General features: G+C 42.7%; 2 protein-coding genes across 5 annotated transcripts in view; both read right to left on the bottom strand.

Annotated features, from left to right (window-relative positions):
- elovl7a (ELOVL fatty acid elongase 7a) overlaps positions 1-12,773 on the bottom strand; it is a 75,686-nt gene extending 62,913 nt beyond the window's left edge. The window contains exon 1 of the mRNA XM_087988789.1: positions 12,687-12,773. The gene's annotated coding sequence lies outside the window, so the exon portion shown is untranslated. The remainder of the gene's footprint in view (positions 1-12,686) is intronic.
- The window catches only part of ercc8 (excision repair cross-complementation group 8), a 116,302-nt gene that overhangs the window by 39,096 nt on the left and 57,444 nt on the right, over positions 1-19,762 (bottom strand). The window contains exons 12-13 of one of the 4 annotated variants that reach the window (XM_087988771.1): positions 12,687-12,788; positions 6,473-6,650 (exon numbers count right to left, since the gene is read on the bottom strand). In XM_087988771.1, coding sequence (XP_087844897.1) covers positions 12,720-12,788 — 69 coding nt within the window. In that variant the 3' untranslated portion in view covers positions 6,473-6,650; positions 12,687-12,719. Of the gene's footprint in view, positions 1-6,472; positions 6,651-11,384; positions 12,789-19,762 lie in introns of those variants that run through there. The other 3 variants (XM_087988773.1, XM_043689359.2, XM_043689347.2) reach the window with 3 other exon arrangements.

The following is a 19,762-nucleotide window of genomic DNA, read 5'->3' as shown; positions in this document are numbered from 1 at the left end:
GATCTCCAGCATCTGCAGCCCTCACTTTCTCCTAAAAGAACACAGAGGCCAATATCCAGGAGAATGCACACTCTGGAAAATACACCTACAACTGAATATAGTAAAAGGCTCGAGATTAAGCTTGGTAGGACCAAAGTGGTTGAGAAAGATTCAACTTGATTGGATCAAGTTTTTTGATGAGTAAATGGCCATCTTACTGAAGTCCGAATTAAATCCTGGATGTTTTTCAAGGAGGGTTTATCACAGGGACCAAGGCTACCTTAAATGTCGACCAAGAAGCAATTCCACAATTCTGCAAGACCTGTCTAGTGCCTTTTGCCTTACGTGCAGAAGTAGAGATAGAAACAGGAGGCTGGAAAGAAAAGGAATTAGCAAACCAGTACAGTTTGCAGAATGCACAGCACCAGTCATACTGATTGTGAAGTCTGACGGGTTGGTTCACCTTTGTGGAGATTTTAAACAAACGTTAAACATATTTTTGCAGCTGGTTAAATCCCCAATCTCTTGCATACTGGACTTATACACAAAACTGGTGAGGGGCTGTCCTTCACAAAGCTGGATGTGAGCCATGCATACCTGCAATTGCGATTAGATGAGGATTCCCAGAAGTATGCTACACTTTGTACCCATAAGGTTTGTATCAATATACAAGTCTGCTTTTTGGACTATCATCAGCCTGTGCCATTTTCCAGCAAATGATGAAGAACATTTTACAAGATCTACTTTAGGTCACTATTTATTTGGGTGATGTGCTAAGAGTCGAGAAGTCTAATAGAGAGCATCGAGAGAACTTCAAGACAGGGCTTAAACATTTCTCCAAGGAGAGAAGAATGTTTGTTTCAGGCACCCCAAGGGAACTACTTGGGCTACAGATTCGACAAGGCCAGGTTATACCTATTGGAAGATAAAGTGAGGACAGTCTCAGGTGTTCCAGCTCTCATGTCTCTTCCGGAGCGTAGGTCTTTCCTTGGGTTGGTGAATTATTATGGAAAATTCATATGTACCCTGGCCTCCACCTTGGCACCCTTACATTTGCTATTGGAAAAGGGTCAGCCTGGGAAATGGTCTCGTAGCCAAGAAGTAGCCCTTAGGGAACTAAAGGAGCAGCTATTGTCATCTAAAGTATTGACACACTATGATCTGGTGTTGGAATGTGATGCCTTCCCCTAGGGCATCAGAGTAGTGTTGGCTCACCAGTGGCCCAGTGGAGAGAAACACCTGATGGCATATGCTTCCCAGACTTTGGCTGATGCTGAACAAAAATATGCTCAAAGGAGGAAGGTTTGTTGCAATCATCTTTGTTGCGATCATCTTTGTTGCGAAGTTGGGTCGAGTAATTGTAAATTGGGAAGGAGGAAGTTATAAATTGGGGTTTGTAAAATTGTAAAATGTTAGAAGGAGGAAAGCATTGTGTGGTCCTTTTAAAGGATGGTGTTTATTTGGGGCTTAGAGATTTAAAACGGATATCTGTGAAAAGCAGCTGGAAAGTTTGGAAGTACAGAGAGCACCTGAATTGAAACATTTGTTTCAAAAGGCCATGCAGTTAGCAGTTTTTACCAAGACAACAGTCTTTCGAATTTAGCCAATCAATTTGAACCAGGCCCTTAGATACCAAAAACCTATTAAATTTAAATCTGATGGTTTTGACAACATAGGACCAATCCTATATAAGAGAGCTAACTGCCATCCACCAGAGCTAACAACCCTCAGCGCTCGAGAGAGAATTGCTGGCTCTCACAGTCATTTATGTATTAGAGAAAGTACCATCTCAATAATAACAGTATCAATGACAGAGAAGATGTTGCTGAAGAAGAAACCAATAGAGATGGTACAGAACACTCCAGAAGACATGTAACCTGGCTGTAATTTCAAGAAACAAAACTCTTTTTTAAATATGTAGGACTTGTATTTATTGCAACAGCATATCATTATTCTTGTTTTATTGGACAATAGTTAGAAGGGATTTATTCAGTTTGTTAATAGTTTCGTTAATTTGATCACTGTTACCGAGTTAGATAAATAAATTGTTACTTGTTGATTTTAAAGTGAGTGTTAGAAATTTATTTTACTTAAACACCAGAAGTTGCTGAGAAGGAGGTTGCACCACTTTTAACACTCCTTTTACTGATGATGGTGCAAGGCGCTCCTCTTTGGGTGTTTCGGTTTTAGTTCTCCGCTTTATAACATCCTTGGTGTTATGAAGTTCCACCAATACCTTTATGGATATAAATTTGTAATGGCAATGGACCACAAAACCCTGCTAGGGTTATTTAACGATGACAAGGCTCATAGCTTCTGGCTGAATTCAGTGGTGGGCGTATACAATGACAAGTTGGAACACTGTCCACAAGGCAGATGTCTTGCGCTACCTCCCACTAACAAATACAGCACCAGTGGTGCTGCCACTAGAAGAGTCCATTCTGGTTTTAAACTTTCTGGACACCTTTCTAGTCACCGCTGACAATATCAGACCACGGGCACAAAAAGATTCTGTTCTGACAAGACTAAAACAAAATGAGGGAAATTAAAAGGCCATCTTTCTAGATCTGGCAAGACCAGATCACCATAGAGGACAGCATAAGGGGAGCAATAGTGATTGTCCCAAGCAAATGTTACCACCAGATACTGGGTCATCCAAGGGTTTCCAAAATGAAGATGCTGGCAGGAAGTTATGTCTGGTGGTCAGAATTGGATGTGAAAATAGCTGTGTTGGTGAGGCAGTGTCAGACTGCTAACAAGGACCAATGTTAGCACATAGCAACTACCTCACATTCGTGGGAATGGCGGAATAAACCCTGGACTTAGTTACATGTCGACTATGCCAGTCTTTTCATGGGCTCAATATTCTTACGGATTGTGGATGTTCACTCAATGCGGCTGGATGTGCATGGAGTTCATTCGTCAAACATGAAGATGGCGATTGAAAATCTGTGAGCATCTTTTATAATATACAGACTCCTGGTGGTGTTGGTCACAGACAGTGCACCCTCATTTACCAGCAGAGAAACTGAGCATTTCCTAAGGTTGAACAGCATTCCATGTGTAAGGACTGAGCCATATGGTCATCATCCAATGGTCTGATGGAAAAAGCGGTTCAAACTTTGAAGGCAGGCTTAAAGAAACAGCTTGGAGAAAGTGAGGACTGCAGATGCTGAAAATGAGAGTCAAGAGTGTGGTGTTGGAAAAGCACAGCAAGTCAGGCAGCATCTGAGGAGGAGAATTGATGTTTCAGGCATAGGCCCTTTATCAGGAATCAGCCTACAGCTTTATTTGATACCAAACTATCCTGGTTCCTGTTTGATTATAGAACCACCCCTCATGCAACTGAAGGGTCAGTTCCAGCAGAGTTACTAATGGGGAGAAAACTCTGCACCAGATTAAACCTGATCTTCCTACATCTGGGTAGGGGAAAGGGCAGGGTAAAATGGCATCAGAAATGCCAATGCTGGATACAAGACTCCTCTAAGTGAGAGACAGTTTAGTTCAGGGGACCAAGTTTGGTGTCAAAACCATGTGAATGACCTGCATGGGTAACAGACATGGTTGATGTGAGGTCAGGTCCTGTGATATACAAGTTACAGTTGGAGAGGCAGTCCTGAACAAGCATGTGGACCACCTGAAAGCTAGAACCTTGCAGGAGCAAAACATACCTGGCCCCTCAGAACATGTGGCGAGGCTGTCAGAACGTGTGGGTTCTCCTCCTCCACCCAGCATTGAAAACACCGCTGAGGATGCAATGGACACGACAGCCTCAATGTCATTACCACCTGCAGAAAATGAATTTTGGCCAAGACAGTCCAGGTGCAAGAGGAGTTCTATAGTGTGGTACATGCCACCAATGCCCAAAGCACAGTCGGAGGAACCGAACCTGGTGCAAAAACACCCCAGGAGAGACTCCAGGAAAAATAACAGGCCTGCATCCCAGGAGTTAGTAGAGGAGGGATGTAGTGATTGGAATGATCTCATAGAGTATGAGTTTCCTGATTAGGGCTGTAAACCTCGTCTAATTAGGGAGCCCTGACTGACAGATATAAACAGGAGTGTCAGAGGTTCTGCTCAATCGAGGAGCCGGCTCTATGCTAGCTGGGTCACTGCCATGTACTGTGTATATGTAAATAAAGCAGGCCTTGGTGACGGGATACTGGTTTTCGTGGAGTTATTTCAGTAAGGTTATTGATTAATCCTGTCTTGTTACTTATTAACAGGTTAGCATTAGAATATATTGCTTGAAGGAATTTTCCTGAATACATTACTAATACACTTTATAACTAACACCTTTAACACACTAACATCTTTCCCACTTTAAACAACGTCATTGATCATTAATACAGTTCCATTTTAACAGGCCCAACTTATTTCTTCCAGTGTGCTGTTATCACTTTTAGAGGGCCTATAAATTACTCCTTTAAGTGACCTTTTCTCTTTCATATTTTTTTTATCGCTACCCAATCTGATTTTATATTTTGCATGGGAGAGGCAAGGTCATCTCTTACAATTGTACGAATAGCATTCTTAATGAGGCTTACTTCTGCCATCTCAGCCGGATTACGATGATTGGCATTCTGTGCATGTTATCCAGTATTCAGCATCAGTCACACATGAAGTTTTAGTGTAAGATATTTCAATTGTATTATGGAGTTGTTCCACAATGGTACATTTTTCAAACTAGTAAGGTAATACACTACCATATTCTAAAAACTGCAAGTTTACTAACGTGCTTCTCCCCTGTGGCTTTGATGCACATTGATGTTGACCTCTGAATGGCCAACAGATTATATATTACAAATATATGAATGAAGGTTCCTTGTATTTGTGGAACACTGATGTCATCAATCAAATGTAAAATGAAGCTATCTATTTAAACTGAAATACAAATATAGAGGTGTACCAAAAAATGCAACTAAACTGTGTATCATGTAAAAGCAGAAAAATGCCAATTTGGCTTCAAGACAGATTGTATAAATTCTCTCAATCACAATCTTACATTTAAAGCTGTTTTGTCAACTGTTTGTTCACAGAAAAAGGTATATTCCACAAATACATCGGCATCTCTTGTGAATTTGAAACTCACCTTTGTGTAGGCTGAGAATGGAAATATTGTGTCACAGTATTAATAATTAACATTTTGATAAATAACACACTTGGTCATTTGGGAAACTCACAGACCTACGAAGGCAGGAAACTCCACCAAATGCAATTAGAGAAATTGGATCAGTCCACAGCATTAAGTAACTGCATTTTTCTTACAATCCAATAACTTAGAGGAATTTCTGTTCTGATACTTAGATTTGGAAGAGGAGAAATATTAGCACCAAATTCTGATGTCATCTGAGACACCATCAACTAGGGAAAGAAGAAACACCATTACCATTTCTTTGGTCTCCAAAGTAAAAGACATTAAAATGATCAAATCATATTACTGCACTGTTGAAGAGCATGAAGCTCAACTGATGGGAATGTTTATTTTTGATATATGACTTGCATGTGGTATATCCTCTTTGAAGAATAACCCTTTGATGTCCTTAGCAGGTATCAGCATAGTTCAAATATTTTCAATTGCTGCTGCTGCTAATTATTATAAACAATTCACAACCAACAGACATATGAATAAGAGTGAGCCAGTTGGCCCTTCAAGCTTGCTCCGCAATTCAATAAGATCATGGAATATTTGATTTTAATCTCTACATTCTTGCATATTGTGGTAATGCCCAAAAGGACTGTAGGAAACCAGTTGACTGCTTAACAAAACAAAGAGCCAACGGCAGACAAATTTGTGTCGCATTTCACAAACCCAAAAGGAACCCTTTCAGAAATACAATTCGGAGAAGGACAGAGCTCTGCTTCTGTCATTCTCTGTATTAACCAGCTTCTAAGAACAACAATCATCATCTGACAGATCTGCTTAAGCAATCTTTATTTACATCTGAACAACCTAATGTTTCTTCCATACGTGCATTTTCATTTGACACAACACTTCATTATTTTTAGTGCATCTCCTAAATTCACTCTGCTATTCACAGAAAATATGAAACAAAGGATTAAAGTTTTAGGGACTGTTTTCTCATAAGATGATAAGGTCACACAAGAGAGACTAGCATGTAAAATGAAAGTACATAGAATTGGGGTGGTGTCCTGACATAGATACAGAACAAATTGGCAGACATGAAACAAAGAGTACGAATAAACAGGACTTTTCGCAAGTGGCAGGCAGTGACTAGTGGGTTACCATAGGGATCAGTGCTTGGACCCCAACTATTCACTATACATTAACGACTTAAGTGAGGGAACAAATTGTGATATCGCCAAATCTGCATATAACACAAAGCTGATTGGGAAGGTGAACTGTCAGCAAAATGCAGAGATACTTCAATGTGATTTAGACAAGTTGAGTGAGTGTACAAATGCATGACAGATGAAAGATAATGTGGATAAGTGTGAGGTTCGCTGTTACATTGCAAGAAGGAGCAGGAGGTCAAGTGTTACACAGTTGCTTTATTATAGAGTTATTTGCTCTACAGCAGCAAGATTAGGCTTAGTTGATTTCCACCCAAAATGGATGATGACATCATCACTACATCATCTGATTGGACTCTTAAACTGATAGGTCACCGAATATGCACAAATACACATTCCTTCACATCAAAAGGTTCCTGCAATGAAAACATTCACAATATTTACAATGTTTTTTTAATTTTTGTTTGGGACATCAGTTTCACTGGCTGGCCAACATTTATTGACTGTCTCTAGGTGCCCGTGAGAAGATGGTGAGGAACTGTCTTCTTGAACTGCTGCAGATTGACTCACAATCCCCTTACAGAGAGCGCTCCAGGATTTTGACCCAGCGACAGTGAAGGAATGGTGATACATTTCCAAATCAGAAAGGTGAGTGGCTCAGAGAGGAACTTGCAGCTGGTGATGTCCCAATGTACCTGCTGTCCTTATCCTTCGCGATGAAAGTGGTCACGGTGAAATATGGTTCTGTCAAATTGCTACTATTTCTTAATAAATTTTGGAATCTGGCTTCTCTCGCTGCAGTCTCCACAAGTGAGTAAACGTAACCACCACAGTAACGCAGAGACAACTAATTGAAAATTTGATTGATTTACTGTCACTTGTGTTTGTGAATACGGTAAAATAGTGAAAAGCTTCAACAGTTGCCACAATCCAGTGTCATTTTGAATAATTTGAGAATAAAAAGAGTGAAAAGATGTAACTGAAAGAGAAGCTATCTTCATCTGGCTGCCTCCACTGAGTCCTGCTTCATTTTGTTAGCTTGAACAAAATAATGGGATCTCTGCATGGAGGAGTTCCAGCTCTCTGTATTTTCATCATATTACCCGATGGTGCCAAAAGTGTCTCTTTTGCTTAAATTGCAGCATGATATGTCACTACGATGTACCATATGCCTCACGCCACGAAAAACTATCACTATCTTGCTTCTTCCTATTTAAAACAAAGCATTCTTGAGACTGCCTGTTTCTTTCAAATTCTACACCCCCCAACTAAACACATTTTTCTGTGTCCAGTATTCATTATTGTACTCACAGCAGCTTTTTCATGGTAGAACACCTAGAGAGCTTCTGCACTGTTCACATTTTCCTTGGATTTTTTTTTGTTTGCTGACTGTACCTGCTTTGATGTAGTGATTGAATTTTGAAAAAAATCAAATGATACGAAGTGCCTCAGAGAGCTGCAGGGAGGATCACATTTTTAATGAATCAGTGGATTGAACCAGTGGTTTACCAAGCATTTTTATCTTCATTGCCTGTATTATTTGTGTTTATTCCAAGAAGGACCATGACGCCAAAGCTTTCAACAGCAGGAGCTTTGTTATGGAAATGTTAGGCAAGGTTAGACTAAGCTGTTTTCTGTCCAAAATGGCCAACAACAACACTATTACATCCACTGTACATACGCAAATACACATTGTCCACTTTAGTAACAAAATCAGGAAGGCAGATTATCTGAATGGTGACACATTGGGAAAGGGAGAGGCACCATGATACCTTGGTATCCTTGTATACCAGTCATCAAAAGTAGGCATGGAAGTGTAGCAGGCAATGAAGAAAGCAATAGTATGTTGGCCTGCAACATGAGAGGATTTGGGTGCAGGAGCAAGCATATCTTACTGCAAATATACATAACTACACTAGGAATACTGCGTACAGCTTTGGTCTCCTCATCTGAGGAACGATATTCTGACTATGGAGGAAGATTTACCAGACTGAGTGATGGGATAGCAGGATGGGGAGAGACTGGATTGGATAGGACTATATTCACTGGTGTTGAGAAGAAAAAAGGGGATCTAGACAGAGAAAAGGTAGGAATGACTTTAAGAACCAGAAGGCTCAGAATAAAAAATCTGAGGTACATCATTTAGGACTGAGAGGAGAAATTATTTTCCCAGAGTGTGGTGAGCCTGTGAAATTCACAGAAAGTGATAGAGGCCAAAACATTGTAAGCTTTCAAGGAGTGAGATATAGTTCTTAGGGCTAAAGGGTATGAAGGGTATGGGGAGAGAACAGGAACAGAGTACTAAGTTGGATAATCAGTCAAATCGAATAGTGGAGCAGGTTGAAAGAGCTGAATTGTGTTCTCCTGTTTCTATTTTATCGATGCTTCACAAGCTTGTCGACTGTTCTAATTTGAAAATAGAGCACAAATTTGGAGGGTAACTGATCTTTGTAATGTCAGACAGTTTATTTACATTATAATATCATGATCATTTTGCAAGGGGGGGGGGAAGAGGGAGAGAGAAAGAAAGCAGGGGGGGAGAAGAGGGGGGCGGAAGGGGGGAAGAGAGAGGTGTAGAGGGAGTAGAGGGTAGAGAGGAGGGTAGTGGGGCAGGGTAGAGGGGGGTAGAGAGGGGGATAGGGGTTGTGGGGGAGAGAGGGGGTAGAGAGGGGATAGGAGTTGGGGGGGAGAGAGAGGGGGGGAGAGAGAGGAGGGGGGGAGAGAGAGGAGGGGGGGAGAGAGAGGAGGGGGGGGGAGAGAGGAGGGGGGGGGAGAGAGGAGTGGGGGGAGAGAGAGGAGGGGGGGAGAGAGAGGAGGGGGGGAGAGAGAGGAGGGGGGAGAGAGAGAGGAGGGGGGAGAGAGAGAGGAGGGGGGAGAGAGAGAGAGGAGGGGGGAGAGAGAGAGAGGAGGGGGGAGAGAGAGGAGGGGGGAGAGAGAGGAGGGGGGGAGAGAGAGGAGGGGGGGAGAGAGAGGAGGGGGGGAGAGAGAGGAGGGGGGGAGAGAGAGGAGGGGGGAGAGAGAGGAGGGGGGAGAGAGAGGAGGGGGGAGAGAGAGGAGGGGGGGAGAGAGAGGAGGGGGGGAGAGAGAGGAGGGGGGGGGAGAGAGGAGTGGGGGGAGAGAGGAGGGGGGAGAGAGAGGAGGGGGGGAGAGAGAGGAGGGGGGGAGAGAGAGGAGGGGGGAGAGAGAGAGGAGGGGGGAGAGAGAGAGAGGAGGGGGGAGAGAGAGGAGGGGGGAGAGAGAGGAGGGGGGGAGAGAGAGGAGGGGGGGAGAGAGAGGAGGGGGGGAGAGAGAGGAGGGGGGGAGAGAGAGGAGGGGGGGAGAGAGAGGAGGGGGGGAGAGAGAGGAGGGGGGAGAGAGAGGAGGGGGGAGAGAGAGGAGGGGGGAGAGAGAGGAGGGGGAGAGAGAGGAGGGGGGAGAGAGAGGAGGGGAGGAGAGAGAGGAGGGGGGGAGAGAGAGGAGGGGGGGAGAGAGAGGAGGGGGGGAGAGAGAGGGGGGGGAGAGAGGAGGGGGAGAGAGAGGAGGGGGAGAGAGGGGGGCGTAGAGAGGGGGGGTAGGGGGGTAGGCGGGTAGAGAGGGGGGGTAAGAGAGGGGGGTAGAGAGGGGGGGTAGAGAGGGGGTAGAGAGGGGGGTAGAGGGGGGGGTAGAGGGGGGGGTAGAGAGGGGGGGTAGAGAGGGGGGGTAGAGAGGGGGGGTAGAGAGGGGGGGTAGAGAGGGGGGTAGAGAGGGGGGTAGAGAGGGGGGTAGAGAGGGGGGTGGGGGGGGGAGAGGGGGGTAGAGAGAGGGGGGGTAGAGAGAGGGGGGGTAGAGAGAGGGGGTAGAGAGAGGGGGTAGAGAGAGGGGGTAGAGAGAGGGGGTAGAGAGAGGGGGTAGAGAGAGGGGGGTAGAGAGAGGGGGGTAGAGAGAGGGGGGTAGAGAGAGGGGGGTAGAGAGAGGGGGGTAGAGAGAGGGGGGTAGAGAGAGGGGGGTAGAGAGAGGGGGGTAGAGAGAGGGGGGTAGAGAGAGGGGGGTAGAGAGAGGGGGGTAGAGAGAGGGGGGTAGAGAGAGGGGGGTAGAGAGGGGGGGGTAGAGAGGGGGGGGTAGAGAAGGGGGGGTAGAGAGGGGGGTAGAGAGGGGGGTAGAGACGGGGGTAGAGACGGGGGTAGAGACGGGGGTAGAGACAGGGGTAGAGACAGGGGTAGAGACAGGGGTAGAGACAGGGGTAGAGACAGGGGTAGATAGGGGGGGTAGAGAGAGGGGGTAGAGAGGGGTTAGGGGAAATGAGGGAGAGTGAGAGGGGGAGAGGAGGGAGTGAACGGGCGGGCAAGGGGGAAGAGTGTGGCAGGGGTAGTAGGCAAAAGGGGTGCAAGGTGTGGCGCGAGAGGAGTGAGCGAGATGGAGGAGCAAGGGGGCAGCATGGAGTGGAAGTAGTGTGGGGAGTCATATATGGAATGAACTGCCCAAGGATGTGCTGTAGGCTGGTAGAATTACAACATTTAAAAGGCATCTGGATGCGTATATGAATGAAGGGGAAGGGTTTAGAAGGATATGGGCCAAATTCTGGTAAATAGGAATAGATTAACTTAGGATATCTAGTCAGCATGGACAAACTTGATGGAAGAATCTGCTTCCATGCTGTACATGTCTATGACTCTATGACAGCTACACAAAATGTCAGGATGTCCCTCTATTCATTACCTAGCTAAAGGTAATCTTTACATGCTGATGGGCATTTCCTATTCCCGGACACACAAAAGATAGAAGCAATCTTCTATTTATTTACCCGTGAAATACGAGTGAGTGAATGAGAGAGAGAGTGTGAGAGAAAGAGAGTGAATGAGTGTGAGTGAGAGAGAGAGAGAGAGAAACTGTGAGAGTGAGTGAGTGTGAGTGAGTGAGTGAGTGAGTGAGTGAGTGTGTGTGTGTGTGTGAGTGAGTGTGAGTAGAGAGTGAGAGTAAGAGCGAGAGCGAGAGCAAGAGAGCGAGACAGAGCGATGCCTGCTATTCTAAGGGTTCTTGTTTCTTATGTAGCTTACACAAGTCAGACCCAGGCAATATTTTGCACGTTCATTAAATAACGATCAGGAGAAGAAACCTGGCCACATTTAAACCAATCTTCCTCAGGTTAATTTAAAGAAAATTGCAGCTGCTATCCCATCAAGTCAGCACAGATTCAGGATTAATGCTAACTTCTTCCTTACCCAGCATATTACCCATTGTTAATCAAATTTCTGATTTGGATACTGCAGGAATGTTAAAATAGAGCAAAACTTACATCTGTGCTCAACTGCTATTAGTGTCACAATTTCATTTTGTTATTGTTAAATATAAAATGAGTAAAATTTGTTTTTGGTTTGATTTTATTGTATTGACTTTCAAAAACTTTGTCTAGTTGGCAAATTTTTTTCACAGAACAGATTTAAAATGCACAAATTCAACATTTAAACTTAATCTCCAGTATTCAATCTTTCAGCCTTTCAAGTTTAAACAAAGTTCTTTTCAAAACAAACACTTCATTTTGTCTATATGTATAAAAATGTTTAATGCATTCTATATTCTGGGAGTCGAATCATTTCCAGTAATTCAACTTTCCAATTTCTAAATAAGTACTTTAACAACATAGTTACCAGCCTTCATCACAAACACAAAAATCTTTGGACAACTGCAAATGGTAATCTGAAAATTGAAGGAACCAAGTGGACCAGTCAACTGTGCAACCACGACATACTTGAGTTTATCCAGCAACATCATGTGACTCTAATGACCATTTGGATGCAAATTTGTTGCAACAAAACCCAGTTAATTCCAGTTATTTAAATTATAGACCAAGCCTATGAATGTGTGTGTGCTGGCATCATGCATGGAGCCAGAAACTACCTGGTTGAGATTGGTGAAATTGATTGTTATAAAGAATCATTCAACTTGGAAGTATGCAACGTTATTTTTTTGGTGAAGAGAACTGGTCAATTATTAAAAGGGTAAGCACTGGAAACTAATAAGAGCAATATTCTAAATATTTTACAGTATCTCATGTTTTAAATCTTCATAATTAATTATATTTTCATCTTCTGTGCCCAGCAGGAATCAATTCCATACTGTGCTTTTTTCCCCACAAGGACCGGCAGGTTTCAAATATCTTATCTCTCTTATAAATGAATCCGGACGTGACTTTCAGCACATTATCTGACTATGATCCAAATAAACATGTTTTCAATGGGGTAATTAGGCAACAGTCAATAGTTGGAAACAATGCTGGTATTTATTCTCTCTTCCAAGATCAGGGAGAAGGACCTGTTGTAGCACCACTACAGCACTGAGGTCAGTAACTGCAGATCAGTCCTGTAATCAATCCAGGTTTCTATGGCTTCATACCATCAAAGGTATACCCACTAAGTCATTAGAATTGCAAGTGCTTCATCTGATTGTCATTCTACATTTGAACAGATGTGAGCTATTCTATAGCTGTATATACATACATTAAGAGTTTTTTGATGCTCCAAGACAGTATTTCAGTTTTCTTCATCACTGCTGCTCCAATCATCCTGGAAGGTGAGGCTCTGAGAAGTCCCAACTGCAGACTGGCAAAAAAAACAGAAAAAATTGATAGTCTAAAATTCATGTTTTGTTGTTTCATAGTGTGCAAATTTATTATTTATCTAAAATAGATACAAAATCGCTAATTCACTCACTATTGAATTTTTAAGTTGTTTCTTGCAACTTGAAACTTAGATAACTTATTCAGAGTTGAAATTGTTCTAAAAGTTACACACATTCTACACAAAAATCTGCTTTCTTCTCCTTTAAAAATAAGCTAATTTTCCCAGATAGATCAGTTAAACTTAAAGATATGCTCATGGGTGCATCAATGCTATATCTTCATAGAATTATTAGAAGGGTACAGAGAGTGGGGGGGGAAATTAATTCTGCAATGTCTAAGTATTGTTCCATCTCTTCAACAATCTGAAAATACTTCACCATAGAGAAACTCCAAGCATAAGTACCAGTTGAGGCAATCTAAGCAGAGACTGCAACTGAAAACTACTATCTTCAAGGTAGTAAATACTGTATGCAATACATACAGCTATTATTAAGATACCAGATTGTTCTTTTCAAGGACCAATGCATATTTTTTTAATGAAAAATTAGTATCTCTATCCTGCACAACTGTTTCTTTTAAGCAATGATCAGAACACAGAGAACAAACTCATTCTTCAAACAAAACAAGGCTCTGCATGGCAAACAGGTTAGTAAGGTTAATCATGTTGGATCCAGGGAGAGCTAGCCAATTAGATATAGGAGACAGAGGGTGGTGTAGAGGGCAGTTATTCTGACTGGAGGCTGATGACCAGCGACATGCCGCAAGGAACAGTGCTGAGTCCATTATCATTTGTCATTTATATTCCTATCCAAATTGTTTATATAAGAAATTAAGCTTGCAGATGACACCAAAATTGATGGTTGAATGTACAGTGAAGAGGGTTACCTAAAGGTTCTTGATCAACTGGGCCAGTGGGCCGAGGAATGGCAGATGGAGTTTAATTTTGGGAAATGCGAGGGATTGTATTTTTGGTAAGACAAACCAGGGCAGAACATACACAGTTAATGGTAGGGCCCTGGGGAGTGTTATCGAACAGAGCAGTCTGAGGGTGAGGAAGAAGGTGCTTAACAGACTTGCCTTCATCAGTTAGAGCACTGCGTATAAGGGTTGAGACATTATGCTACGGCTACATAGGAAATTGCTAAGGCCACATTTGGAGTACTGCATAAAATTCTGGTTGCCCTGCAATAGGAAGGATGTTATTAAACTGGAAAGTGTGCAAGATTGACAAGGACGTTCCTGAGACTGGAGAGTTTGAGTTTTAAGAGAGGCTGGATAAGCTGGGACTTTCTTTCCCTGGACCATAGGAAGCTGAGGGGTGACCTTACAGTGGTTTATAAATTCATGAGGGGCATAGCGAAGGTGAAAGTCAAGGATCTCCAGGATCGGGATGCCCAAAACTAGATGGCACAGGTTTAAGTTGTGGATGTACATTTGCTCACTGAGCTGGAAGGTTCATTTTCAGATGTTTCATCATCATACTAGGTAACATCATCAGTGAGATTCCAGTGAAGCCCTGGTGTTATAGCCCACTTTCTATTTGTGTATTTAGGTTTGCTTGGGTTGGTGATATCATTTCCTGTGTTTATGTTATTTCCTGTTTTTCCCCCCTCAGGAGGGTGAGAGATGGGATCCAAATCAACACGTATGTTGATACAGTTCTGGTTGGAACACCATGCTTCTAAGGATTCTTGCGTCTCTGTTTGGCTTGTCAGAGGATGGATGTGTTGTCTCATTCAAGGTGGTGTCCTTTCTCATCTGTATGTAAGGGTACTAGTGATAGTAGGTCATGTCTTTTTGTGGCTAGTTGATGTTGATGTATCCTGGTAACTAGTTTTCTAGCTGTTCGTCCAATGTAGTGTTTGTTATAGTTCTTGCAAGGTATTTTGTAAATGATATTGATTTTGCTTGTTGTCTGTAAAGGGTATTTTAAGTTCATTAGCTGCTGTTTTAGTGTGTTGGTTGGTTTGTGGGCTACCGTGATGCTAAGAGGTCTGAGTAGTCTGGCAGTCATTTCCGAGATGACTTTGATATAGGGGAGAGTGGCAAGGGTTTCTGGACGCGTTTCCAACTCAGCAAGCAAACTTACATCTAGATGGCATAGGTTTAAGACGAGAGGGAAAATATATAAAAGGCACCTGGAATGCAACCTTTTCCACACAGAGGATGGGGCTTTTATGGAACAAGCTGCCAATGGAAGTGGTCGAGGGGAATACAATTATAACATTTGGAAAAGTACATGGATAGGAAATGTTTACAGGGACAAGGGCCAAAAACAGGGAAATGGGACTAGTTCAGTTTAGGAAACCTGGTTGGCATGCACAAAATTGGGCCAAAGGGTCTGTTTCCGTGTTGTTTGCATTTGAAACTCTCTGAAGTTATTCCACGGGATGTTTCACTTCCGCACATATTACCCAAAAGATAGCACCTTCATTGGTAGAGTACACCACCACTACTGCACTGGAGCATGCAGTTCATTTTTATTTTGACTAATGTTTCGTTAAATACATTTCCCACCACTTAGCTGAGCATACCTACTCTTGTTAATCTTTCTCCCTCCCTGAGCTTAAATGCTCACCCATTACTACAATGAAAAACTGCAGCATTGGTCAGGAGAACACGGAGACCCTGCAGATGTGGTGTACCTAGATTTCCAAAAAGTCTTCGACAAAGTGCCACACAAGAGGCTCCTGCATAAGATAGAGATGCATGATGTTACAGGTAAAGTATTAGCATGGATAAAGGATTGGTTGACTAATAGGAAGCAAAGACTAGATTACTGACATTGTGGAAACAGGCCCTTCGGCTCAATAAGTCCACACTGACCCTCCGAAGAGCAACCCATTCCCCTAACACTACAGACAATTTAGCATGGCTAATTCTCCTGGAGAGGACACATCTTTGGACTGTGGGAGGAAACCGGAGCACCCGGAGGAAACCCATACAGACACAGGGAGAATGTGCAAACTCCACACAGACAGTCACCTGAGGTGGTGATTGAACCCGGGTCTCTGGTGCTGTGAGGCAGCAGTGCTAACCACTGTGCCACTGTGCAGCCCATGAGTGGGGATAAGTGATAAATGAGTACTATTCTGACCACAATTATTCACAATTTATATAGATGATTTGGAGTTGGGACCACGTGTCATGTGTCAAAGTTTGCAGATGACACTGAAATGAGTGGCAGAGCAAAGTGTACAGAGGAACATAGATACTTTTAGTGAGCACACAAACGTCTGGCAGATAGAATACAATGCTAATAAACAGAAAGTTATCTATTTTGGTAGGAGTAACAGTAAAAAGATCTACTACTTGAATGGTTAAAAAATTACAGCATGCTGCTATGCAGAAGGACATGGGTGTCCTTGTGCATGAATTACAGAAGGTTGGTCTGCAGATACAACAGGTAATTAGGAAGGCAAAAGGAATTTTGTCCTTAATTGCTAAAGGGATTCAGTTTAAAAGGAGGTCATGTTGCAGCTGTATTTGGTGCTGGTGAGGCCACAATCTGATGTACTGCATGTAATATTGGTCTCCTTACTTGAAAAAGGATGTACTGGCACTGGAGGGAGTGCAGAGGGGGTTTACTAGGTTGATTCTGGAGTTGAGGGGGTTGGCTTATGAGGAGAGACTAAGTAGATTGGAATCATATTCATGGGAATTTAGAAGAATTGGGCGGGGGGGGGGGGGAATCTTATAGAAACATATAAAATTATGAAAGGAATAGATAGGATTGAAGTATAGAGGATGTTTCCACTGGCAGGTGAAACTGAGACAAGAAGGCATAACCTCACAATTAGGGGGAGCAGATTTCAGACTGAATTGAGAAGAAGCTTCTTCACCCAGAGGGTTGTGAATCTATGGAACTCCCTGCCCAGTAAAGTAGTTGACGCTACTTCAGTAAATGTTTTTGAAACTAAGTAGATTCTTTTTTGAACTAAGGAATTAAGGGTTACGGTGAGAGGGCGGATAAGTGGAGCTTAGGCCATGAAAAGATCAGCCATAATCTTATTGAATGGCGGGGCAGGCTCGAAGATCTAGATGGCTTACTCCTGCTCCTAATTCTTATGTTATGAGATGCTCATTTGACAATTATGCACTCTACAATTCATTCAGGGATGTAGGTGCGTTGACTAGGTGAGATTTGTCTGTCCCTAATTACCCTTGATAAAGTATTGGTGAGCTTCTTGCTTGAAGTACAGCAGTTCACTTGGTGCAAGTACTTCCAGCACTTTGAGGAATCAGGTTAGTTACTCATCACAGAATTCCAAGCAACTGACCTTTTGTTACTACCATATTAAACGGTTGGTCCAGTTCAGTTTCTGTTTAATGGTAACCTCCAGGATGTTGATAGTGGGGGAATCAGAAACATTAATGCCACGGAATGTCAAGACCTGATTGCTACATTTCCTGGTGACTGCTTAGCATGCCCGTAGTGTAAGTGTCACTTTATTTTACTCTGAAATTACAAACCATGTATTATAGAATCCTCAAGTGCTTCAATAAATACTTTTGAATTGTAATTGCTGTTTTAATATAGGGTAACTCCAAATGTTTTGTTAGTAATGTTGGTTAAGTGATAACTTTCGCACACCAGAAGCATTTCTCTGCTAGTTATACAGTCAACCTGCTCCAATATCTACCTTCATCTCTGAAAAAGATGAATTTTCATTACACACTACCAGAATTCAAACAGGTAAAATAAGAAATTAGGAACTTGCTTATTCTTAATAAAAGTTTCTCTAAGGACTTGTCCATAAATCTTGTAAGCATTATGTGATGCAATGTATTGTTGCACTTATAATACTTTTCCCACTTAAACTACTATTACTGCCACATCGAAGAAAGATTGAATGATACATTTACATTTCTTAGATGTATCTTTTTCATCCAGATGTGCCTACAGTACACTATAGGTATGTACCAGACTATACCCTGAGAAACTTACTTGCAAAACAAATATTTTAAATTAGCAAAAACGAAATATTGCATTCTAAATCAGAAATGAAAAAGAAAATGCTCAAAATATGCAGGTAAGGCATTCAGGCTGAAGGAAGATCATTTTGGTTAATACTGATGATTTTGTTTGCATTCACATACCTCGCCCTCCACCCCATTTTAATGTTTCTTGAAGGTACCAACTTGCATTGCAATACACCACAATTCCTGGAGTACTTAACTTAAATATGAGCCATGATAGTGAGCATTTAAGGACAACACAAACCAACCAAATTCTCTTTAAACCAGATACTGGTGATCATATACCAGACTCAACTGATCTTTGTCCTTTGTAGCCTGGTCAATTCTGAAAATAGCCTTTAATGATGAATAAGATCAGCTAATCTTTACAAATCACAAATCAAACCTAGGGGGATTCAAGATGGCGGTGATCTAGGAAGATTACGTTGCAGAGTTCTGCACTGCATTGCAAGCAGGACAAAATCCTAACCCACCCTACCTGGGCCACTGCGATATCCTGGGACTCTGGAAAGGCCATCAAGTCCCAGGAAACTGTCAGAGAGCAACTTACCTTGGTTTTCACCATTCAGGGAATCTGAAGAAGGGAGTAGGTACATCAGAAGCCAGGTCTGCGACCCACACTGCAGGATCCTCAGACTCTATTTCCTACCACATCCTGGTAAAGGAGCTCACGAAATCTCGCAAGACGTTGGGGAAGCAGATAGAGGAGAAATTGGCCCTAATCTCTATTGTGTTGCAGAAACATGAACAGCAGCTGGGAGACCTGGAGAAAAGGATGGATGAGGTAGAACACAGAGTCACAGGGGTGGAAGCTGATACCGATACCTCCAAGGATAGGATCCAGGCCCTGGAAATGCAGATCTGTAATTTGCTTGACCAGGTTGATGACCTCGAGACCAGGAGCAGGAGAAAAAAAAATTTGGATCATCGGTCTGCCGGAAAGTAAGGGAAGTGAGCGGCCGGTGGAATTTATTGAGGACTGGTTGGCGAGATTCCTTAACATGGAGGCTGGAATGAGAAGTTTGAAGATTGGGACGGCTCACCGGGTCACAATGAAGAGGTCAGGTCTCGATCAACGACCTCGTCCTAACTTGGTGCGGTTTCATCACTATACAGAAAAGGAGAGAATTGTGGAAGCTTCCAGAATCCAGGGGAAGGATCCGAAGGCCTTAGTTTACAAGGGCTCTGAGATCATGTTCTTCCAGGTCTTCTCAGCGGTGGTGATCCAGAAAAAAACATCCTTTGACAGCATCAAGAGAAAACTGAGGGAGCTCGGGATCAGGTACTCCCTGAGGTATCCGGCGGTGCTTCTGCTCACCTGAGATGGATCTATACATGTTTTTGACACATTGGAGAAGGCACGAGACTTTATGGACAAATTAACTTAATCTGAACAATTTAGTATGTACAAATAGTAGTGTTGTTTGGGTATGTTTTCTTTCAAAAAAAAGAGGAAGTCTGGTCGGGGCTTCCTTTTCCATTTTTTTTATTGGTAATAATCTGGTCTAAACTATGCCCAGTGGCGGTTGGGATGTGTGCTTTCAATTTCTAAGTTACATTATACCAAAGGATGGGTGGGGTACTTACTTTTTTTTCCCCCAAACTTTCTTTGTTCACATTGTTATTTCATGGTATATTTACTTTCTTTTCTGCTTGTGTTTGTGGTGCGGCTCAAGCTCGTACGGGAGAAAATGGTTGGGATGGCTAGATGCCTACTTATGCCCAGTTTAGGTATTTAAATGCCCTGGTTGCTGTATTGGCAGCAGAATGGGAAATTGGGTTTTGGAATGTGTAGATGACCCCTTTGGGCAGGGGGTGAGTTCCCCTATTCAGTGGCATTGGCATTTTATATGTTGGTTTGTTTTTTTGGTTTTGTTGTACATAGTCTTTGGTAGCTTTGGTTTCAGTTTATGTAGTTTTTATGTTCGATGCATCTTGCGACACTAAGGTTTGGCTATTTGTAATTAGAGTTCC

Source organism: Chiloscyllium plagiosum, unplaced genomic scaffold, assembly GCF_037043375.1.
Source record: "Chiloscyllium plagiosum isolate Xiang-an unplaced genomic scaffold, Cpla_swu_hap1 HiC_scaffold_1, whole genome shotgun sequence".
Lineage (NCBI taxonomy): Eukaryota > Metazoa > Chordata > Chondrichthyes > Orectolobiformes > Hemiscylliidae > Chiloscyllium > Chiloscyllium plagiosum.
This window is presented reverse-complemented; position numbering and strand designations above follow the sequence as displayed.